This window comes from Onychomys torridus, chromosome 1 (assembly GCF_903995425.1).
Source record: "Onychomys torridus chromosome 1, mOncTor1.1, whole genome shotgun sequence".
NCBI lineage: Eukaryota > Metazoa > Chordata > Mammalia > Rodentia > Cricetidae > Onychomys > Onychomys torridus.
The window spans coordinates 142385801-142410536 of NC_050443.1; the positions used below are offsets into that span (position 1 = coordinate 142385801).

Genomic DNA, 24736 nt, shown 5'->3' on the forward strand with positions numbered 1-24736 from the left:
GCCCTCACTCACTGCCCCCTTGCTTCTTAGCTCTAATCCTATCAGTAACTGCTTTATTGATTTCCTGCTTACAGCCCCACGAGAATATAGGCCCATGGTGCCCTTCAGCCTAGCATTATAAAATTCAGCCCAGGGCTTGCCTCGTTATCTGTGGGGTTCAGGTACTGTGGAAATTAAACTAGCTTGGTGGCCAACAGGGCACCCTGAATACCACATCCCTAAGCACCAAACCTCTATGGCAATGGTTCTCAACCTGTGGGTCGTGACCCCTTCAACAAACCTCTAGCTCCAAAGAAAATTGTTTTTTACACATTATGATTCATAACAGTAGCACAATTACAGTTCTGAAGTAGCGACAGAAATAATTTTATGGTATTATGAGGAAGTGGTATCAAGGGGTTCCAGCATTAGGAAGGTTGAGAAGCACTGCTTTATGAGTTAAGGCCTGGTCAACTGAGTGCACGCAAGTACTACACACAGAGCCCAGCGTTCCAAAGTCAACACTTTATTCTGTTCTTTCTTAGGTGGTCTAGTTTGCAAGCATGAATAAATGGGATCAACCACAGTCCTCTCCTTTAATGCCCTTCATTAAAAAATGACCGCTTAGCAGGTCTCTGGTTTTTCCTCAAGAGGGTGGGGTTGGGGGATAACCCAAAGGAGGACGGCAGTCACATGGGGTTAATCCTCATGTCTCCTGCCAATTCCTCTCACTGCAGCCAAAGGCCGCAGGCAGCTATAAATAGCCCAGCAGCTCTCCCCTTACAGCAAGGGAATGAACTTGGCAACAAGAGCCATAAGGGGTGAGGCAGGCAGAGACTCTTGAGCCTGTTTTCTGCTCACCCATTGCGTGCCCCAGGGACGCCACAAGATGCAGCAGAAACTGGAGAGCTCCATGCTTTCACTTCCAACTGGGAGCACACCTACTGGAAGGGACCTACTTCACCCCAGTTCACCTTAGTGCCCTCATCAGCACAAAAAGGAGCCAAAGAGCAGGAATAAATGTTCTCCCAAGGACCCCTGTTGAGAGGTTCCCAGAGGGGGCCCCCAACTCCCAGAAAGTAAACAGCACTGAGGAAGGACCTCCATCCTTTGGACAGGCCTTCCATGTCCCTCAGTTCACAGGACAGTCTCTCGAATGACACCAATGAGGCTGTGTGGCCGCTCAGCCTCAGCTGGCTGCTGGGGTCTCCTCTGGGCTCTAGGCCTTCCTGCCAGGGAGAAGGTGCTCAGGTCTCCGCAGCTGCGCAGGTGCAGCACACCCGGCTGTCTCCTCGAGGTCAGCACATGGGCCTGGGAAGTGCTGGGCTGTGAGGGGGCCATTATCTTCGGGACAAAAGGAAAAAGGGAAGACATTAGGTTCACCAGGGCTGGCCTTCCGACCCACCCACCTGTGTCTGTCTGTGGATTTTAATGTTTAGTTGCTTCAGAGTAGAACGGGTATTATTTTCCGAAGTAGAATCGATTTAGAATCCCAAAGAATTTTAAACTTCGCCTCTTTGGTAAAGTTTTGAAGAAATTTTCTTAATTTTCCGTTGTTTCAGCAGTAGACAAGTCATATAAAATGACTCAATTGTACTTTGTTGTTTTATTATTAACATTGTTCTCTTCATATTTCTCCAATATCCCTGTGTTCCCAGTCAGTGACTCCTAATAATGGACAGGGATTGTGGGTAGTACAGCTTGTTAGGACCATCAAGTTTCACCTGCCACCTATTCTGACATCCCTACATGGATGCTTGGTTTTGTTTGTTTGGTGTGTGTGTGTGTGTGTGTGTGTGTGTGTGTGTGTGTGTGCGCGCGCACGCGCGCGCGCACGCGCGTGCAGTGTACTCTGTGAATATGTAGACCAGAGTTAACATTCAGTGTCTTCCTCTATCGTTGTCCACCTCATTTTTTTGGAGAGAGTCTCTCACTGCACCTGATGCTGGCCATTTTGGTTAGACTGAGTGGCCCACAAGCTCCTGGGAGCTGGCCAAGCGGCAGGCCAGTGCCGCCATGCCTTGTTTTCACATAGATACTGAGGATCCAAACATTGGTCCTCCTTCTTTTATCCACTGAGCCATCTCCCCAGCTCCAAGCCTGGGATTTTAAAACAAGAAACAGGTGGTACTGACACAGAAACACTGGTTTGGAGCTGGTAATAAGTTAATAAAGTGCCAATTAAGATCAGTGGTGCTTCAGATGGATTGATAACCCTTGGGTAAACAGCCTACAAAGCAGGACACTACCTTCGAAAGCCGGAGAAGGCCTCTAGTGCCGGGCCTGTCTTTAATGTGTCAGAGAACTTTAAACAAATAACCTATGACTTCTCAAAAATGCAAAAATATAGACTATTTCTCATCCAGCTAGGACTGAGGGGGAGGACTGGCCGGCTGGCAGATCTGAGGAATGTTGAACTGTCTTGTCACCATGGAGTGTGATAGTGTTAGAAAGAATCAGGAGTCTTATTCCAGGGACCCTCACAGGACAAAGTCACTCCGTTTCAGTCTGATTTTTTTTGAGGCCATTACACATTTAATACCCACAAAAGCTGTGATATTAGATTTTGCTAACACTGTTAATTATATTCATCTATAAGGCCTGTTCCTGTCTCCTAATTAAGAAGACAATTGTACTGTTTATCAAATTTGACTACTATAAGACAAATGTTGTTTGTTTTTTTTTTTTAAACTGGGAATGAGTAAAGTGTATCAAAAGGAAGTGTGGAAAGCTGAGGAGAGCTGGAGATGAAATGGACTCTTGCACTGTCCTTGACTCCTTTTGTCTGGGGAGGGTGGTGGCACTGATGCCCCATGCAGGGTTCAGAAGTAGAAGGCCTCAGCTGATGACCCAGAGTCCGTAACAATAACCTCCATACTTGATTTCCACCTTGTCTGGGGCAAAAGATTCTAGAAACAGGTGCTTGCTAGAGACTCTTTTTCCTTTACTCCGGAGCTAACTGCCAGGGATCAGGACTGGAAAAGTGCAGATGGAGCGCCGGTGGGCGCGCTGGCACTGTCTTCGCCACACTTTCAGCCTTTGAGAAGCAACTCCAAATGCTTGCTTCTGTTCGTGGGCCACTGGGGCCAGACAGCGTGAACAGGCAGGAATGCCTGCCAGAGCACTTCAGAGATGTCGGGAGAGAAATGGACACCTACGCAAGCTCCAGCCTGCAGCCTGACCTGGAGCCACTGACTGACCGCTCCTGAAGAGCAAGCCACAGGAGGGTATGGAAGCCATGCACCCCCTCTAACTCCTCAGAACAGTCTTTCCCCATGGGCCTCTGGGGGAGCGGGAGAGAATCCGACTTTGAATTTGGGTAAAAGATGGATAAAAATAGATTAGATTAGATAGATAGTTTAAATTAGATGGATTAGGTAGGTAGGTAGATAGATAGATGGATGGATGGATGGATGGATGATAGGTAGATAGGTAGATAGAGGCCAGTGAGTGGAAAGGAGGAACAGAAAGGAAAGTGAGGTGGGTTGTTCAAATCTCCCTGGAGAGGTGAAGTAGTGATTACACTGAGATCCAGCCCAACTCAGCGAAAGACACACTGGCTGGACACTCCAACAACAAAGACACAGAGCAGTAACACTGGGCATCATGGTGTACTATGTCCACAGCATCTGCCCCCCTGACCCAGAAGAACGAGCAAATAGCCAGCCGGTAACAGCAGCTCCCCAAAGGGTAAAGAGAAGGTTCTTGCTGGGAGGAAATTCCACTTCCCTGGAGACACAGGGCTGGAGATTACCTTGCCCAACCCTTCCCTTTAAGGATGAGAAACCCAAGGCCCAAATGGATTGCATGCACGCCTAGTTTTGTCTTTTCCCAGGGTGGCTTCAGTTTAGGGAGCCTTTTACTTTTTAATCTATGGAAAGAAAGGTATTTGTTCCTCTAAGTCCTGTCAGCTAACTTGCCTGGCCCAGTAACTCATGGGCACGTGAACAGCTCCTAGTACCCTGCCAATCTTGAGATTCCATCATCATTTTTAAGGGCTGAGACAACCCCACAACTTGGGCAGCTTCCCATGGAGGAAACCGTAAGTGGGGTGAACTCTATAGTGTTCAGATCCTTTGCTTTTTACTAGGCATGGTTCTACCTTTCAGAAAATGGGGTTCTCTTCCCTTGGGCCAAGAGCACTGTAGAAAAGGCATGAAGCCAAAGCTCTGTGGTTTCCTCTCTAATAACATGAACCCCACCCCCAGGTCCCTGGAACCTGTAACCATGGATGTACTTCAGCCACAGTAGACCACAGTTATTGGCTGAGTGCCTAATATTGATCATAAAAGCAGTACCTGTTCTAGGAAACTGGCACTTGTGATGGCCTCCTCCATGTGCTCCTCGTCAGACTTCAGAACAGACTTTATGTTTTCCACAAGTTCATGGATGTCCGGAGTCATGCTGCAGGAGGACTGCTCCAGGAACCTGGCCACTAGCAGCTTGGTGTCTATGTAAGACCTGTAATCTACCAAAGAGCGGGGTCTGCATTTCGTTGCCCTGGGTCTCCCACCTCTCCTCAGAGTCACCGCCGCCAGATCTAGCCTCCTTTCTGTCTGAGTAGCAGCTTCGCAGCTGAGCACTGGCGTGGCTGTGAAGAGAAGGAAATAACATGTCAGTATTGGCCAAGCCCCTCTGAACACTGGCCATAAATCTCAGTGCAGACAACATAGCAGATGCCTGAGGCCATGCATGTATATCTCACCTGCATCTTGAAGGAAAGGAATGACGGCAAATGATACCTACACAAGCCTATTGTGTGACGTGTCCTTGCAATAGACTGTGTCCTAAGACACTGAACCATGCACATGAACAGTTCCCAAGGCAAAGACAGATGACACAGCACAGAATTCACAGTGCAAACCACAGCGCTGTGTGTTTCATGGGGTACAGCAGGTAGATCGGAATGGATGGCCAAGCAGAAAAAAACATGGCGGACCAGCGAGAGAATGGTGGTTGTATGGAAGGTATGGAAGACTGAGAGAGAGTGGGACTGACAAGAGACTTGTAGGATGGTCACAAAGTTTACCGTCACAGTACCTTTGTCCTAAACATCCTCAAGGGCACTGTACTGACTTCTATTACCAAGGTTCATCTATATGGCTATTACATAAAACTTAGGTGCAGAAAGTTATAGCATTCCAGAAGTCAAAAGAGGGTCTTGAAATCTGCCGCAGGCTCTAGTTTGAAATGAATACTCAGGTCTGATCCCCATGTGTCCATAAGCCACCATCAGCCTTCAGTGCATACAACTGTCAACTTGAATCTGCAAAGCCCTCCTAAGTAGGGATTTAGATGTTGATGGAAGCAGGAAGCAGAGGGTGGAAGGGCAGGTGGAGGAAAGGAATGTTTCCTTTTCCTCTGGAGAAAGGCAGACAAGAGTTCTGAACCAGGAATAGAAACTGTCCTTCCAGCTTGCCGTATGCATGTTATAGACAACGAGTCTTCTAAACACCCAGAAATACAGGCTAAAGCCATGTGGGGACCAAGTGGGGTTTACACTCACTCACTGAAGGCAATGTGGTGCCTTCCCCAGCAAAATAAGTCAAAGGGCAAATGTCCTTTCCTCCACAGGACTGCAGAATGCAAAGGGAGTCGAGGAAGGTCTCCATTTGCTGTGCATACAGCTAAGTGCTCCTGGACGCTGGCACACAGCCTGCTCGAAGACTCAACTTGCCAGGCAGGATACAGGAGATCCACAATGAAGGTGGGGTTTGTAACTAGAGGCCAGACTGCCAAGCCTACTGATTTGTAGAGGCACCCAGCTAGTCTCAAGAGGCGGGACTTCCTTCCCACCTGGATGCTGCTGCGGAGACAAGGGAAGTGTCCTCTGTGGCGTCAGTCCAGAGCTGTGACAAATGACACTCAGTCAGAGGGACAGAACAGAGACCACAAGAGCCGGACAGGACCCAAGAGAGCAGGGTTAGAGAATGTCCAATTAATCCTCACAGTTTCCCAAGAGCAGAGTACAACTACTAGATTGATCCCCCCAAAGAGGCCTCTGCTGGCTGCATGACCAAAGCTGTTCACTTTTTCCTCCGCTTCCTTTATTTTTATATACTTTTCTATAACGAGAGATGTTTGTAGATATTAAGGTATCCATAAATTCCAAAAAGGCTCAGTGTTATTATTTTGAAGTTTTTAAATTTTTCAACATCTGTACTCAAGCAAAACCCGAAACAAAAAGGGAGAGAAATGAAGCAAGTGAACATGTCTCACTATATCCGAAGTTTTTTAAAACAGGATCAGAGTTCAATAATTAGGACTAGCCAAACACAGTAAAAAAGACAACAAAGACAAGACTATGGAGCCAAGGAGTGAAAACATATGCACCTTGACCAGTTCTCATATGCCTGCCAGCAGCCAGAAATCAGGCCATGGCTTACATAATAATGCTGCAGTTGTGCCCAGCACAGCATCGTGGGCAACCAAGTGCTATTGCCAGTGACTTCAGGAACAAATTCTACTAGCCGAACCAGTGCCAGGGCCAGTAACATGGCTCATCAGCTAAAGACACTTGCCTCCAACATGGCCACCTGAGCAGCATCCCCAGGACCCACATGGTGAAGAGAACTGACCCATACAGGTTGTCCTCCAACCTCCATCAATGCACTATAGTGCACCCACCCTCCCCCGAAACACACAAATGGTTTTTTTTTTTTAATTTTTGATTTTTCGAGACAAGGTTTCTCTGTGTAGCTTTGCGCCTTTCCTGGAACTTGCTCTGGACACCAGGCTGGCCTCGAACTCACAGAGATCGCCAGGCTCTGCCTCCCAAGTGCTGGGATTAAAGGCGTGCGCCACCACCGCCCAGCACAAATGATTTATTTTAAAGACATACCACATGTATTTTCCAAATGTGAATGTAGAGTATCTTATTTTCCCATGGCCTCTTAACCTCCCTCAAGATACTGCTTAAAACTTGCAAGGCCCTCAGCTAGCCAGTGCCACCTGACTGTACCTGGCCCCCTCAACCAATACTTAGCACCAGTTAGAGAAACACAGCGGTCTAGCAAGGTCCTGGGGAATGACATCACCTCTCTCCTCTGAATGGTGCAGCACAGGGTCGCTTCTTGACCTTGTCCTCAGAGGTGGGAAGGCCCGCCGGCATCTGGGAGGCTGAATCAGGTTGGAAATAGGAGTTGATGCAGATGTGTTTTCTTCACCAGTTGTGTTAGGAAGAACCCCACCTGATTTTTAAAAAATAAGTAAATAAAATAAACATGTTATGTCAAGAGCTGCAGCCCTCAAAATGTTGGTCAGGAAACACCTGTGGGCCCAAACGTGCCAAGGCAAGAGTAATATAATTAATAACATTTACTTAGGCTGGTAGCCCAGACAGTTTTTCCTTCCCAGCACCATGGCAAAGCCTTCATCTCCAAATGACCCTGCCACACTTAAAACAAGCAAACAAGGAAAATGATTAAGGCCAAAGGGCAAAATTAAGAGGTCAGGTGAGCACATCAGTTTGGTCTGTTTCCTAGGGGTGTTCAGGATCTTTCTCGCTAGGACATTCTGATGCAGCCTCCAGGAGCACCTGACCTTTTCACAGCATCTGGGTCTTCAGGGAGGTGCCACCCACATGGGTGAGGGTGTTACCCAAGACTAGTAGATGCACATCTGCCTGGCTCAGAGGGTACCCAGGTTGGGACACTCTCAACAGCCCAGCAAGGGAGCCAGTAGCTGCAAAATGCATCAGTAAATCACACTGGAATCGGATGGTCCCTGCTCAGGAAATGCAGCTACATCAACTGGAAAGCTCAGTTTCTGATCTGAAAATTCCTTGTTAAAAGTAAATAAATAAGAGTTGCAACCATGCTTACTAAGGGGAGAGGATACTGTTTTAATATTCTTCTTAAGGTAGGTTGTAGTTCAGTCTGCCCCGTCCCAGATGTAGGATGGATAGGAAATGTTCCACACAGCACTACTGAAAAGCTACCTCGATCGGAAATGGCCCAAGCCAATCCATTATTCATTGCCATCTGCAATTTTGTACCAGTGGACAATTCTCTAGGCCATTTAAAACCTCCCCAAAGACAGAAAGCTGGGACAACTGTGTCCTTAAATTACAAGGATAAATGTAAATTGACTCTAGCATAGGCCACAGGACTGAAAAATCTTAATTCTCTATGCATTAAGACCCTTGGTTGTAAATGACAGGGTGAATACACACTGCAAGACATGAAACTCATGTTCTTTTAAAGGAGCCCAGCTCATTTTAACAGAAGAAAAAATAGATTAGGAAACACAGGAATCACAAATTCACCTCCACTCCATTCCAGGGGGGTTCCTGAGGATAGTCCGATTATTCATAAAAAGATTATGAGCGCTTATCTTTATTCAGTATTATTTCTTCTTCCTGTTCACATTTTAGATCTTACTTCTAAGCCCTGAGAGCTGACAGCATTTTGGCCCTGACAAGAGGATGTGGGCTGAATGAACCATTTGCTCCAAGAATACTTTACCTCCAGCAAATCATTGGTCCGAACACTCAATAGATGTTCTAATCTACTGAATTACGGCCTGGGGAGGTGAAGATGTGTGTTACCTTGAGTGACTTGGCTTGGGGAAGTGAAGATGTGTGTTACCTTGAGTTACTTGGCTTGGGGAAATGAAGGTGTGTGTTACCTTGAGTTACTTGGCTTGGGGAAGTGAAGATGTGTGTTACCTTGAGTTACTTGTGTGCAAACTGGCTCCAGTGGGCTCGCAGCAGCTTCTGGTCCTTCTGGCATTTGGAATGAAGACTCCTGCATCACAAAGGAAAGGAGAAAGAAGATTTGGCTCTTTATGATGTTCAAATCACTGCTCAGAGGACCCCAGTACACTCCTTCAGATGATGTGAGTGCATATAACCTGTGTGAGGCGTACCACCCGTTTCCTCTGGACATACCTGCTCCTGGTCCATCTGGCTCACCACAGCTTCATAGGGAGGTGGCGGTTCCAGAGGACAGAACACTTCCACACCCTTGATTCGTGCTCCATAGATATGTGGCAGAGGGATGACATCAGGACCGACCATCCTAGAAAAAGCACCTGGGCATCAGGAGGCACGCTCTGCACACTGGCCCCTGCAACTGGGCCCTCTGCCTTTGCCCCTAGGCTGGGGGAAAATCCACTCACAGTAGCTCAGTCCAGAGGGGGATAACCACCCACCCACGCTGTTGTAGGAAAATGCCCAGGGGTCCCCTTAGGCACATGGCAGTGTATAAAATATAATGCCTTTTTTCCTTCTAAGTACACCAGTGAAAGCACAAACAATCCATAGAGACAGAAAGCATGGGTGATTGCCAGTCTCTAGGGGAAGGGGACTGAGGACTGTTTATGTGTCATGGACTTCGAATGAGATAGAGGTGGTGGTTGCACAATGTGGTGAATATGCCAAATGCCACTGAATCATATAGTTAACCGTCAATTCAACTAAGGATAAGAGAAATCTCAGTTCTCTCCTTTATTAGTACACAGCAGTTTCTTGCCTTGGTTTCCTTAATGTCTGACTCATGAGAGAAAAATCACTGTTAATTATTTAAAAGGAATTAATTTGAAACAAAAGGTGAACAATGCCACAGCTTGAAGAAAAAAAACAGGAGCCAGCAGAAAGGATCCCAGAGTGACTTCCTCGGGTAGGCATTCTACACTCCCCAATGAATGATGCAATGTACCTGGTCTGTGGGACTGGATAAAATTTTAAAACAGCGTCATATTAAGGACAGTGAAAGAGGTGGATTAAAGTTGGCATTCTCTTTTTCTCTGAACTTGATATAGCAAACCCGGCTGGGCTGACAAAAAGATCTGCGTTCATTTGGAATACGGACATGCGGGTCACAATAACAAAGCTAGAGCTCACTGACAATTTCAGCAGAGAAACTTTGGAAGTCCCACGATTACCAAGATACAGAGAGGCTGACTTGAGACAAAGTTACTCTGTGATGAAAGGCCAGCTGCTGTTTTCGCAGTTAAAGCAAATGTCTCTTCCTAACGTCTCCTGGAGTTCTGCTTCCTCCCCCAACCAGTCCTGCTGGCTTCCACGGTTTCCACTCTGTTCTTCGTCACCCTTCTCTTGCTCCAACACTTCCGTTCTTTAAGTTGGGATAAGTGGGGTTCCTTAGGAGGTATGGTCCGCTACACTTAGCAACGCAAATGCATGATGCCACCGCGTTAGCACAGAATTACTATGAATCACTCAGCCACAGCTCTGCTTTCCCAACTGTCTTTCTCCTAAAGTTAGGTGCTTTCCCCTTTTAAGTGCTTCTTAACGAATAGTTTTTTGTTGTTTGTAGAGGGCACAAGGTCCCTGTGCTCACAGATAAGCACTAGGAAACCCAGAAATGTTAAACATTCAGGCTTGTCTCTTCAAAAGAAGAGATGTGTGACCTGTTTTCTGCCCCAAAGGCTGAGAGTGGAAATGGTTAAAAGCCTTGGTGACCTTTGTGCTGTTTGTATGATGACCAAGACCACATCTGGCTCCCCTAGACTCTTACAAACAAGACTAGAGATGGTTAATAGCCATTTTTTATTGCTGTGAAGAGACACCATGACCATGGCAACTGTTATAAAGAAAACATTTAATTGGGGCTGGCTTATAGTTTCGGAGGTTCAGTCCATTATCACGACGGCAGGAAGCATGGTAGCATGCAGGCAGGCATGGTGCTGGAGAAGGAGCTAAGAGTTCTACATCTTGAGCCACAGGCAGCAGACAGGAACTGTGTGCCGGGAGTAGCTTAAGCATATGAGTGAGACCTCAAAGCCCACTTCACTTCCTCCAACAAGGCCACATCTAATAGTGCCACTCCTCATGGACCAAGCATTCAAACACATGAGTCTATGGGGGCCATTTCTATTCAAACCACAATAGCCTAGGTGACCTCTACACTATCTGTATGACAGAGACCACACCAGATCATTTGGTCTATCTATAGAACCCATCTTTGGGGCTGAATAGCTGCCTCAGTGGCAAGGAACACTGGGTGCTCTTCCAGAGGTCCTGAGTTCAATTCTCAGTAATCACATGGTGTCTCACAACCATCTGTAATGAGATCCAATGCCCTCTTCTAGCCTCTGCAGGTGTACACGCAGACAGAGCACATAAATCTTTAAAAAGAACTCATTTATGAAAGAAGTGACATGTACTTCGAAAAGAGTTTCAATGTAATTATATCTTAAACTTTATTGTGCACATCAGGAAACTTTTTTCCAAATTGTACTGTTCTTAATGTGTTTGGTGTCAGACTCTAGAAGTTTGAGTCAACACTGGCTATTCAACCGGACTTCCTTCTTGTCCCACGTGGATCAACACTCTGCTTGCCACAGTGTTTGCAGACACACACACACACACACACACACACACACACACACACACACACACAGGAGTTGTTTGTTGTATTTTCTGTGGTTGAGGAACCCTTGACAGCAAAATAAAAAGCAAAACCAAAACTCACAAGATTCCCTGCCGATATTTACAGCAAATAATCAAAAGAAGAAAAGACACCACTAGAAAACAGGGAACTGAAATTTTAAAGTAATTAAAAAGTATAAAAAGGCAAAAAAAAAAAATAAAAATAAAAACAAAACAGAGAACCCTGTACTCAGGCTGTACTAGAGAATAGAAACAATCCACCCATAACAATGTCTGTTCTTGGAGTATGAAAAAAAGGAGAGAACCTTAGAGAAATTGGTGAAACAAAAGATTTAAGGACAGATGCATTTGAGAGACTGATTATGAGGGGGAGAGGCAGTAACTGGATTTCAAATTCATTTTATGTCTTGTGTCCATTCCCTGGAAGGGAAGAGTTGAGGTTTTCTATTGGCACCTGACTTGGGGTGTTCCCAGTGTGGGTGTATAAGGTGCCAAGCATCAAGTTCACAGAGGAATCCCCTGAAAGACTTCCTGGGCTGGCTGGAGAGTTTCTAACAAAGCTCTTCTGAGAGGGCATCCTCCTTACACAAGGACTTGGGCATGGATTTCACTCCAACTCTCCTACCCAACTCATACTGTTTAAGACTCCAACTGCTGAGTGATTCCAAGAAAGTAGATCCTTCCTAGATTTAGTGGAGGAATCCTGACCAAGGAACAGCATATCTGTTTGAATCAGGAAGGCCTACTTTCTCCTTAGAGAGCCAGTCTTCAGTCTTTAAACAGCACAGCCCCATGCATCATCACTCTAGCACTTATAAACCCCTGCCTCTGGCCCTCAGCAAAGGCAGAAGATGGCTGCTTCCCTTGCCTAGGGCATTACCACCCCCAGCACTGCTTGTCTGTCTGTTATGACAGTTTTTGGCATTCCCAACCCACTGACTACCATTGCATCCACAGAGGTAAGGACATTGCCAACCCACTGACTACCATTGCATCCATAGAGGTAAAGACATTCCCAACCCACTGACTACCATTGCATCCATAGAAGTAAGGACATTCCCAACCCATTGACTACCATTGCATCCACAGAGGTAAAGACATTCCCAACCCATTGACTACCATTGCATCCACAGAGGTAAGGACATTGCCAACCCATTGACTACCATTGCATCCATAAAGGTAAAGACATTCCCAACCCATTGACTACCATTGCATCCATAGAGGTAAAGACATTCCTAACCCACTGACTACCATTGCATCCATAGAGGTAAAGACATTCCCAACCCATTGACTACCATTGCATCCATAGAAGTAAGGACATTCCCAACCCATTGACTACCATTGCATCCATAGAGGTAAAGACATTCCCAACCCATTGACTACCATTGCATCCATAGAGGTAAAGACATTCCCAACCCATTGACTACCATTGCATCCATAGAGGTAGAGACATTCCCAACCCACTGACTACCATTGCATCCACAGAGGTAAAGACATTCCCAACCCATTGACTACCATTGCATCCATAGAGGTAAAGACATTCCCAACCCACTGACTACCATTGCATCCACAGAGGTAAAGACATTCCCAACCCATTGACTACCATTGCATCCATAGAGGTAGAGACATTCCCAACCCACTGACTACCATTGCATCCACAGAGGTAAAGACATTCCCAACCCACTGACTACCATTGCATCCACAGAGGTAAGGACATTGCCAACCCATTGACTACCATTGCATCCATAGAGGTAAAGACATTCCCAACCCATTGACTACCATTGCATCCATAGAGGTAAAGACATTCCCAACCCACTGACTACCATTGCATCCATAGAGGTAAAGACATTCCCAACCCATTGACTACCATTGCATCCACAGAGGTAAAGACATTCCCAACCCATTGACTACCATTGCATCCATAGAGGTAGAGACATTCCCAACCCACTGACTACCATTGCATCCACAGAGGTAAAGACATTCCCAACCCATTGACTACCATTGCATCCATAGAGGTAGAGACATTCCCAACCCACTGACTACCATTGCATCCACAGAGGTAAGGACATTGCCAGCCCATTGACTACCATGGTATCCATAGAAGTAAAGACATTCCCAACACATTGATGACCATTACATCTACAGAGGTAAGGCAGGGGATTTCCAAGGACCAAGAGGTCAGTAGAGCAACCTTTCATTTTAGATGCTAAACTACCATAGAATCTCTTCCAGAAGGAAACCCAGAAGTTGGGGAGGGCATTTTATACAATGTGATCACAAAACAAATGACTCCTAAGGTGGTTATGATGACCATTGATGCTGCATTTTGGTGGATGACACCTCAGAGTCAGCACCAAAGGGAAGTCTCTCTCCATGTAGGCTACTTCTTACCTTACATCACTTGGGAAAATAAGAGTTCATGGGGCCATGGTGGTTTGACTAGAAATGGCCCCCATAGGCTCAAATGTTCGAATGCTTTGTCATCAGGGAGCAGCACTAGCTGGGAGAGATTAGAGGATGAGGCCTTGTTGGAGTAGGTGTAGTCTTGTTGAAGGAAGTGTGTCATTGAGGGTGCACTTTGAGATTTCAAGGGCTCAAGACAGGCCTAGTGTCTCTCTCTCTTCCTGCTGCCTGAAGATCCAGATGTAGAACTCTCAGATACCTCCCCAGCACCATGTCTGGCTGGCTGGCTGCTATGCATCCCACCATGATGACAATGGACTAAACCTCTGAAACTGTAAGCCAGCCCCAATTAATATGTTTTCCTTTATAAGAGTTGCCGTGGTCCCCAGGGTTCAATCCTCAGCTCAAAAAAAAACAAAAAAACAAAAAACAAAACACATCAGAAGTGAACTTCTGCCAACTGGGGTTCCCCCATTGTGCCGTATGTCTGCATTTAAGACCTCCTCCCTCCTTCAATAAATGACGTTCAACATCCCCCCCCAAAAAAAAGAAGAGGGGGTCAAGAACATGATGGGGAAACCCACAGAGACAGCTGACCGGTGCTAGTTGGAGCTCACTGACTCTGGACTGACAGCTCAGGAACCTACATGGGACTGAACTAGGCCCGCTGAATGTGGGTGACAGTTGTGTGGCTTGATCTGTTTGTGGGGTCCCTGGCAGTAGGACCAGGACTTATCCCAGGTGCATGAACTGGCTTTTTGGAGCCCATTCCCTGTGGTGGGATACCTTGCTCAGCCTTGATGCAATGGGGAGGGGCTAGGCTCTCCTTCAACTTGGTATGCCAGACTTCGTTGACTACCACGGGAGGCCTTACCCACTCTGAGGAGTGGATGGGGGCAGAGTGGGAGGGAGGTGAGGAGGTGGGAGAAAGGGAGGGAGGGGGAACTGGGGTTGGTATGTAAAATGAAAAAAATTTTTAATGAATAAACATATTTAATAATAATAATAAAAGAGTTGCCGTGGTGATGGTGTCTCTTCACAGCAATAAAACACCAATTAAGGTTGAGACAAACAAGACTATTATTCCCTGGAAAATTATTTTCTCTGGGATCCTTTAGGACTCAGCCCTAGCAATGGGGAAGAATCAGCTTGGGAGGTTCTCAAACTAGAGATGGACCACAGAGAGCACGTGTTTTATTGCTATCCATCTTCAACATCTGCAATTCTCCTCTTATTTTCTGAAATAATCAGAATCATCCCAGCCTGGCCCCTGATGCTCTGCAGTGCCAGCAGGCCACTCCCCAAACAAAGAAAAGCCTTGCTGTTCCAGACCCAGCATAGGCCATCTGTCCACCTATCTGATAGCCTCTCCCCTGGCTTTAGGACCATCTCTGTCTCTGCCTGGGCAGGTGTTCCAGAAGGGGTAAGATCAGATTCAAAGAATATTAGCAGTGCTTAGGAGGAACCTATTTCAAACACATGCACAGCTGTCCGGAACATCATAAAATACTTTTCCAACTGCCCTAACCCTGTACCACATCTGTCTGACGACTCTACAGATATAGGAAAATATATAGGCCTGATACAGAAATATCAAGCCAAAGATGTTAACTTTCCTGTAGACCCCAGAGATGTTTTTCTTTGGGGTTTAACCTTTAAACTCAGCATAAAGCCATTTCTCTAGGGATGCCAGAGCTGACTGGGTAGCCCAGTTGGCTATTCTGGGCTTGGGAGACCTCTGGGCACTGAGTACTGTGATCCTAACACTCATGTTAGTGATCTAGACTGAGCCCCTGTTCTGGAACAGAGGACGCAGATCTAACTCATTTTGAATTTCTGCAATCCATCACAGCACTAAGCAAGCAATAGAGGATTGATAGCATTTGATGAATGAATAAATGAGATTATTCTTTAAACATTTGATTCTAGACATCAACAACCAGAAAAAATGCATATTTCATTCTACAAACAGATTTAAGAACACAGTCAAAATTTGAACTGGAACTTGGAAAAGAAAAAAAGCATGGTGTCCATTTTTTTCTAAGACAGAGAGATGAAATTAAGGATTAATTTTTTTCTTAGTGGCTGCAAAGAATTTCATGACTGTTGGGACATGATGGTGATATAGTGAAACATTGATGCTGCCTAACTGAGCATGTTTCCAGGGCAACAGAAATTCTCAATCATGTCAAATTACAGCTGTTATCTCCCTGGGTGTCAGTTTTCCCTAGGAAGCTAACTGAAATTGAAAAAGTGTGTTGGACTTATCTGTGGAGTCATCTGGTTTATCAGAGAGAAAGAAAATGACAGGAAGCAACTCATGCAAGACAAAATAAAACTGTCTGGATTTTAGAGAAAAAAGTGGACGCTCAGGCTGAGCGGGCTGGAGACCATACAAGTCTGAACTCGGAACATACCACGGAGACCCCGGCCTGGCTTCAGAATGATACCTGCGGTTCATCCGCGGTGTGCAGGAGTAAAATGTGCCAAAGTAGGAGGGGGGAGGCTCCGGCGGCACAAAGTCATCTGGGTCTGGAATCCGTCCATGATCTTCCACTTCTTCCACAGACATCTGGGATTCATCCTGATTAGACAGCAAAATGGGGAAAGTGATGGATCACACAGTAGGGGTGGACAGCCGGGCCAAGACACCACACAGCACTTTCACACACAGTAGGGGTGGACAGCCGGGCCAAGACACCACACCCTGCTTACCACCGCACTTACAATACAAGGCCTTCTGCTGGCGAAGATCTGGAGGTAGCGCAGGGCAGCAGCCACCAAACACACTGTGGTGGTCAGGGCATTCAAGGCACACAGGGCAAACAGAACTTTCTGGAAACAAGAAGACCTCTGATCAGAGAGTAGTGTACAATCATGTCAATAATGCTACCCAAAACTGGTAAGCTTCCAAGGAGATGAGGGCAGGGAGTTAGAGAACATCTGGCTTCTGAAAGTGCTGAAATAGATGCTGGCTAACATTACCCTCAGCCAGAATGTAGATTTCTTAATTTTGTTTTTCAAGATAGAGTTTTTCTCTGTGTAGCCCTGGCTGTCCTGGAACTCGCTTTGTAGACCAGGCTGGCCTCAAACTCAAAATCCGTCTGCCTCTGCCTCCCAGGTGCTTTCTTAATTTCAAAACCTTATAGTCTCAGCTACTTTGAAGACTAAGGCAGAAGGATCATGAGGTCATGTCCAGACTGGGCAATACATTAAGACTGTGTAAACAAATAAAAACAAAACCAACCTAGACTGGGTAGAGATACACCAATAATCCCAGGACTCTGAGGGCTGAGGCAGGAGGATCTCTGTTCTAGGTCAGACTCCAATTAAAAAACTAAGTAACCTTAAAACACACACACACACACACACACACACACACACACACATACAACCCTGCAGCTTCCTGTTTCACAAAAGCCTATGTTAATACAGGGCAGTCAGACCTCCATGTTTATGGGGTTCACCTTCCTAGATTCAATGAACCCCAAATGGAAAATGCTCAAAAAAAGAACAAGGCTATGCTGAACACACACAGACCCTTTTTGTGTCAATTTTTTTTCTTAAATGATATAGCAACTATTTGCCAAATACGCACCAGGTACTGCCTCTAAAGATAGCTCAAGCATGCAGAAGATGTGTGAGGGTTATGTGCAAACCTGTGCCATTTTACCGTAGGGCTTGGATGCAACAGAGTTCAGTCTCCTCAGGGGTGCAGAAGCCCACCTCCCAGGGACACAGAGGGACTTTTAGAAGCATCTGAATGCTAGTGAGAATCTTCTGTAATTGGTGCCCACCGTCCTACCCCCGCCCCCTTCAGGGACACACACTTCCCAGCAGGATGCAATCAGCTTAATGTGTGGCCACTGCTTCTACTTTGGGAGCAACAGGCAGTGATGGTCCAGGCACCCAACTACACACAGCGGGAACCCGGGGCAGCCAGGAAGCAAACAGGACTTCTTTCCTCAAAATAGTAGCAATGGCAACACTGAAGCTTGCTGTGGCTACAGCCCTGGCTCCTTCAGGGGCTTTCCCCAAGCTAAGTCAAGCTTAGAAAGTTCCAGATGACTCAATTACCAAGTATGCAGAAGCCAAAGCAAGCAGGTCATTTTTTAAGTCCTGTCCTGTACTACACAGAGCTGGCAGCTCTGAAGAGTTCCCTCTCTCTCTCTCTCTCTCTCTCTCTCTCTCTCTCTCTCTCTCTGAGTACCCCCCGCTCCTCCTCTCCAAAACCAAAGATCTAAAGAGAGTCAGCAGTGTTGGCTAACCAACCGCTAAGGGGTCACCAGCTGATTTCGCCACCCACCACAGCCAGGCTACAGTTGTCCGGCTCCATCATAAAGGCTGGTTTTGCAATTCTCTTTGACCTGAATCTTTTGAATATTTTCCTAAATTTCCTTTACTTATTATAATTGTTGCTTATTAAACAAGATACAAAGAACTCAAATGCCCCCTGTATTTTCTGGCTGATCTTAGTCTACATGTCATAGAATAGCAGTATTCAACAAGTTCATGCAGCTCACTACAATGCCAAGTAAGTGTGCAACTGAGGCGTTCCTGAAAGCCACGCCTCAGATGTGTGCATAAACACACACATATGTACAGTTAGACTCCTTCCAACTTTTCATTTACCAGTTTATTATGTCCTCAACTGCAATGGAATCTCTCCACATTTATTTTAAAGTGCAATCGGTGGCCGCCTCTCTACACCCCTCTGACTGTGGGTCATGAGTGAAGGGCTACTCGTACTCGCTCTCAGCAGTTTGACTCGTAGAAGGCTGTCACGGGAAGGGACTATCTCAAGGAGCCTTCTTGGCCCCTGGTGCATTTCTCAGTGCAGCCTGTGAGCTGTTCCTCATACCTTAAGCAGAAGGTGAACAGCACTGCAAGGCTGGACTGGAAAGAGTTTCAAGGCATTTTCTTTATCTGTGCATTTGGCTGGTTGAAATTCTTCACAACAGAAGCAGATCTTGCCTTCACCTAAGTCCACCTTAAGGAAAGATGCAGAATATTGATTTTATTATGGCGTGGGGGACACGACACCCAACACTCTTGCTACACCATACAGCATCTACCATACAGATGTGATGTGGATGGTTCCACGTCAGGCAATGTCAGTATCAGTCAAGATTTGTTTTATTTTTAGTTGAGTGCATGCGTGTGCATGTGCGTGTGCGTGTGCGTGTGCGTGTGCGTGTGCGTGTGTGTGTGTGTGTGTGTGTGTGTGTGTGTGTATGTGTGTGTGTATTGGCAATGCCAAAAAAGACCAAAAGAGGGCATTGGATCCCTTGGAGCTTAAGTTACAGGAAGTTGTAAGCCACCCAACGTGGGTACTAGGAAATGAACTCATCTCTCCAGCCCCAAAGTTCATTTCTTTGCTACATTCAAAGTTCATCCATGCTACAAGGCCTCAGCAGGCCAACATGGGGCTCTGTTTGTCATATTCTTTTGGGAACTGAGTTGGAAAACATCTGCCATTGTGGTGCTGTGGCATGAGTGACATATTTAAGACACAGAACATAGTAAATGACACTTAAGCAAATAAAATACAGGCCACCCAATGTAAGTGTGAATTCAAACAAACAATTGTCTAAAATAAAAGAGTGTCTCAACCATTGCTTGAGGCATGTTGACAGTAACAAAAAAAAAGTCATTGGTCATCCAAACTCAATTGAGTATCCTATAATTTTATTAATCAGAGTTAATGTTGTCTGTCACTTTAGCTCATAACTTCTGGACCAAAGGGAATCACATGACTGACGTGGATTTCCAGAAGGCAAGAGCATCCCAGTCTACCTCCTCAAGGGCAAGAAACACAGGGTGAATTCTGTGAACAGTAGTCCTGGACCATGTAGAAAACCACCCCAGGCTCATTCCCAATACAGGCAGAGATTCTGAGTGAGTGAAAATTGATGAGTAACCTTGTACATTCTTAATGAGATGCTCTACAAACTCTTGGCCATGTCCAAATTGTTCTTAAGCAAGCTGAGATAATATAGAACACCTGGTTTGGGTAAATCAAACCCCAGATGGGAGGATTGCCCAGAGGCAATCTTTCCTGCTTGCTCTGTAGTCTGAACGGGTGAGGTTGGCTTTGCTCCCCTTTTTCCAAAAGGGAAGGTTGTAGCTCATTACTAATTGTTAATTAGGGAGCTCTCAATTCATTAACTGCAAACTCTTCAGAAATCTTCATTCACAGTTTTAGCTGTTAAAGTGAGGGAGGCTATTTTTCTTACTGAATTAATGTTCTTAACCTCTAGTTGCAGTACTGAGTTTCAGAGTTTTGTGAAAATCAGAAAAAAATTGGATCTTCATATTGAAATTGAGTAGGAAACTAAAGGGGAAAAAATCCCCGCTATTGGATTATGTAACATTTGGGGGGAATCCAATATTATAGCTTATTTTCTCACTTGAGGTAAAATTTACATATTATACATAAATTACACTGGGGGTGTGCATGTGTTTAATCCCAGCATTCGGGAGGCAGAGGCAGGCAGATATCTATGAGTTCAAGGCCAGCCTGGTCTACAGAGTGAGTTCTAGGACAGCCAGGGCTACAAAGACAAATCCTGTCTCGAAAAAACAAACAAACAAACAAACAAAACAAAACAAAAAATTACATATATACCCATGGTAAGTATATCATTTGGGGAGTTTCAGCAGTGTACTTGCATAACCCAAGGCCTTCTCAACACTAGCCGTTACCATCATATTGAGAACATGCCTTCACGGCCCTCCTCTGTCAGTCTCTGCCCACTTCCTTTCCAGGGACAAACACTGTTCTTTCTTTTTGCTCCTTTAGATTAGTATGATCCCTTCTAGACCTTCATGAATTCTAACATTTTTTATGCTTTGTCATAAAATCATGTTTCATGTGTTATTATATCAGGATTTTATGTAAATTCTGTCTCTGATACACAGAATGAGGAATCAGAGTTACCTTGACGGGTTCTACCATTATCTCTACAATGCATTCCCGAAAGTTGGTCCTTTCACAGTCTGTGTACTGACACCCTAGCTTCAGCAACATTCCCATACCTAAGACCCCCACACAGAATCAAAGGACTGTTCGTATTAGAATTTTCCCACCATTGTCTCACAGCGTTGAGGATAAGTCCCACTGTTAATCTGACACTAATTTCTCACCCTCTAGACAAAAAGGACTATGACCACTCCAACAGGCTCTCTCTCTAAGCCAGGCTCCACAGGTAGAACGGCTTCTCCACTCCCTAGCATCCCTCTGTCTGCCTCCTCCCATAGTCAGTGGGCTGCCTCACAATAAGTTGAACAGTACCAACCACAAGTCAACCCTCCTGTAGATGACAACGGGCTTCTATTCTGCTTCCTCCTCATGGGAACCAAACTAATTTCTACCTGACTCAGGGTGGTTTCCATTTCTGATCCTTGGTGCAAGCCTCCAAAGGCCCATAATTCATAATTCTCCCTGGTAGTACCTGGTGTCATTTCTCCAAAGGATCTTTTCCTCACCAGCCCATTCTTGCTGTAAGGTATTTAGTGAAGGAAGATGAAGGCTGGGGAGAGGGATTTAACAAGGCTCAGTATCCCACCAGACAGGCAAGTATGCAGGGGCTTCTGCCGTCTACAGGCTTTAGGGTGAGCCCAACAGACGGCAAGATTGTCCAGATGAGTGTGAGCTAATCCCTTTAAACGGGACTACCTGAAAGTTCGATCATTGCATGGTCATGAATGACAAGCACTGCTCCTGAGGCTTTGTGTAAAGGACAGTCAGCAACAGTGCGTTTCATGTTTCTGTCCCTTCTCCCGCCCTTGCCAACTGAACACCTACACCTTCATTTTTAATGCCACCTCTGCTCAGTGTGACTAAAGATTTGTTCCTATTTCTCTTCAAATGCTCTAAGTCATCTCAAAAATACCTTTAAAACTTTCCCCAATTCCAAATGCTAAATTTCCACCCTTCGACCTCAAAGTCATTACTCATGGTCATGGTGTTTTATCACAGCAATAGAAACCCTAAAAAGTAGCAGTCCCTTTCAGACTGATAAACTCATGCCGGAAGGGACTATGTGTCAGTTTCCTCTCCAGACCGACCACTGCTGTGCCTCTCACTGTATCGAACATAGACTTTCTGTCTCACCTGAAGACATTCACATCATACCAACTGGTCAGCTGTTGCTCATCACTATCATTTAAATAGAAAGCTTTAGTGCTTGTTTTAAAATTTGTGAAGAATGTGAGAAAGAACAACAGGTTTTTCTGAGTCCCTGGGGAGCTTTTCTGATTGGGAAGGTTATAGGGTTCACTGCATGGGCTTAGCCTCAGTTTTCTCATAATAACTCTGCCTTAGTGGCTTGTATCACCTTAGTTTCTATAAGGTAGATTTCAATGGGACAAAATTCCAAGTAAATAAGATTTACTATAACATATTAATAGTCCACCCCTGTTGCTTTGTACTAAATGAGACAGTAATTACAAGAAGCCCCCGTTTTTTTCAAGGTTTGTATACCCAGAAATTCCACTTGGGAGTAACATGCCCAAAAGAACTGACTGCAGAGCTTGGAAGAGACATCTGTGTACTCCTGGTCACATCTGCTTTTGTTTTGTTTTGCTTTGCTTTGTTTTTCGAGACAGGGTTTCTCTGTGTAGTTTTGTGCCTTTCCTGGAACTCACTTTGTAGACCAGGCTGGCCTCGAACTCACAGAGATCCACTTGCCTATGTCTCCCAAGTGCTGGGATTAAAGGTGTGCGCCACCACCACCCGGCTCACATCAGCTTTATACACAATGGACAAAAGGCAGCAACAACCCAAGGATCCATCCACAGATGACGGACAAAGTGCATCATAGGTATGGACAATGGAGAATTATTCAACCTTTAAGAGGAAGAGAATTCTGACACAGGCTATACTGTGCCTATACATTGAGGACACCACCCACAGAAAGACAAAAACTGTGTGATTCTATTTATATGAACTTCTTTGGAGTATCTGAATTGATAAAAATAGAGAATGGAATATTGGCAGCTGGGGAGGGGATGCGGGAAAGCCAGGAAGAGCTCTGGAGACTATTTGCACAGCAGTGTGGATGTGTGTGACACTCCTGAACTGTACAATGGTTAAAATGGGTTGTTTCAAGAGCACGTCACCACAATTTATAAAAACTACCTATTTGGGTTGTTTGTTTGTTTGTTTGTTTGTTTGTTTCTCTGTTTGCTTTTCTTAGAGACAAGGTCTCTCTACACAGCCCTGGGTATGCTGGGACTCACAGAGATCTGCCTGCCTCTGCCTCCTGAGTGCTGGGATTGAAGGCGTGTTCCACAATGCGGACTCAATAAAAGCTGTTTTAAGTCAGAAATTCTGTAAATTGACAGCCTCTTGTCCACAAGGATAAGATCTGCAAAGCTCTGAAAACCACAAGTTTTGCTATCAGCCTGCTGTCCCAGACCCTACTGACATGTTATATTATATATACAAATATGGTCTAGGTCTCATATTTCTCTTCCAAAATCTCCAAAATCCTGATACACACCTGTCCTCCAAAGCTTTCAGATAAAGGATCTTTGACCTGGATTTGGTAATATCCATCTTTGCTCTTTAGATGCACAGGCACATCAATTGTGGAGACCTGATCCATCTATCCCCTACCTAGCAGCTGCCGGGGTTTTACTGGACACTTGCTACTCTGCCAAATGACTGATAGCTGAGGAAGGTACTTAGCAGCAGGCTCCTCCCAGCTTGTCCTTCCCAGTCTGTGCCTGTTGCACACCAGGGAGGCACACAGTCCAGGCTCCGCCCCAAGTGTGGTGATGCTGCAGGGTGCTTACCAGGTCACATCTGGGCACACTAGACACAAACTGTGCTCCTTGACAGCCTAGGATGAATCCTGCGAGATTTAAGAGGATGCAAACCACAGAGAGCAGCACGAAAAGATTTACCTGCAACGAGACAGAAGAGGTGCTTAAAAAAGAACGCGGCTAAACATGCAGGTGGTGTTGTGTGAAGATACATATTAAGTACATACATTTATGCCAGACATTACTTTTCAGAGGCAAGCTTTAAGGAAAAAGTCAAAACTTTAAGAAACAAAGTGAAATCATATTTTAATTTTTTTTCATATTTTTAAGTGTTGTGCACTCTCCTGTCTTCACAATAATCTCAGGTCCTTATTTTCTTCCTCTTTGCAAATATTTCTTCCTCCTTGATCTTTGATCTGTATCTTACACGAGGCTCCAGCTATTTCCTCCTTAGGCCATTCAGGCTTTGCCTGAGTTTGGCCAGATCAGTAACTGTAGGAGGCAGATGGAGAGCTCCGGGGTCCAAGTTGACCACAGGAAGAACAAGAAGTTGAGTCATTAACACCTAGAAATCACAGTGTACAGATTAAAGTAAGCAGAGAGGCTCTTGCTTCCGTCCAAAAACAGTTTAGGTTCTAAAGAATGTGCAAAAATCTTCCATGAACTTTTTTCCAAAGTTAAAAATAGTATCAAACAATTAAGGACTGACCAGAGTCAACCAAGAAGTCAGTATTTGCTTGATACCAATTAGAGATTAAACGTCTTTCAACTTGAAAACAGATTACTAGGAGAAAAAAAAATGAGACCTTATCAAAAAGAAAAGCAAATATAAAACCTCAGAGTCAGTAATTATCAGTATTAAAGCCAGTCATCAATTTAGATAGCTGATAACGTCAGAGATGTCTGGCAAACGAGTTTACACATAAACTTCAATATACCGAAAACATCTTCCTTAACTACTGTTCTTATTGCAAGTCAGACTGGCAAGATCCTCAGACCTATTCTGTGAGTTAACAGTTAACATGATGCCACTTTGCCTGGGGTAGACGGGTTTCCTTCTTCCTCTGCAATGGAACTTGGCTTCTTTCCTTATGCTGTCACTCTACACAAACGCCATTGTCAAATTTTTGCGAAATCCTGTGGGACCTGCTGTTGTGACTGTCACAAGCTGGCATCCCCACTGATGAGAACAGCATACAACACATGCCCTTTGCACTGCATCGTTCATGC

The 24736-nt window shown here is 45.2% G+C and overlaps 1 protein-coding gene across 1 annotated transcript in view; it reads right to left on the reverse strand.

Annotated features, from left to right (window-relative positions):
* Nucleotides 1–483: 483 nt before the first annotated feature.
* Fam189a2 (family with sequence similarity 189 member A2) overlaps nt 484–24736 on the reverse strand; it is a 69033-nt gene continuing 44780 nt past the window's right edge. The window contains exons 3-11 of the mRNA XM_036176968.1: nt 23537–23647; nt 18597–18725; nt 16463–16570; nt 16186–16319; nt 8870–8999; nt 8648–8726; nt 7017–7169; nt 4278–4570; nt 484–1323 (exon numbers count right to left, since the gene is read on the reverse strand). Of these exons, the coding sequence (XP_036032861.1) occupies nt 1117–1323; nt 4278–4570; nt 7017–7169; nt 8648–8726; nt 8870–8999; nt 16186–16319; nt 16463–16570; nt 18597–18725; nt 23537–23647 (1344 nt within the window). The 3' untranslated portion in view covers nt 484–1116. The remainder of the gene's footprint in view (nt 1324–4277; nt 4571–7016; nt 7170–8647; nt 8727–8869; nt 9000–16185; nt 16320–16462; nt 16571–18596; nt 18726–23536; nt 23648–24736) is intronic.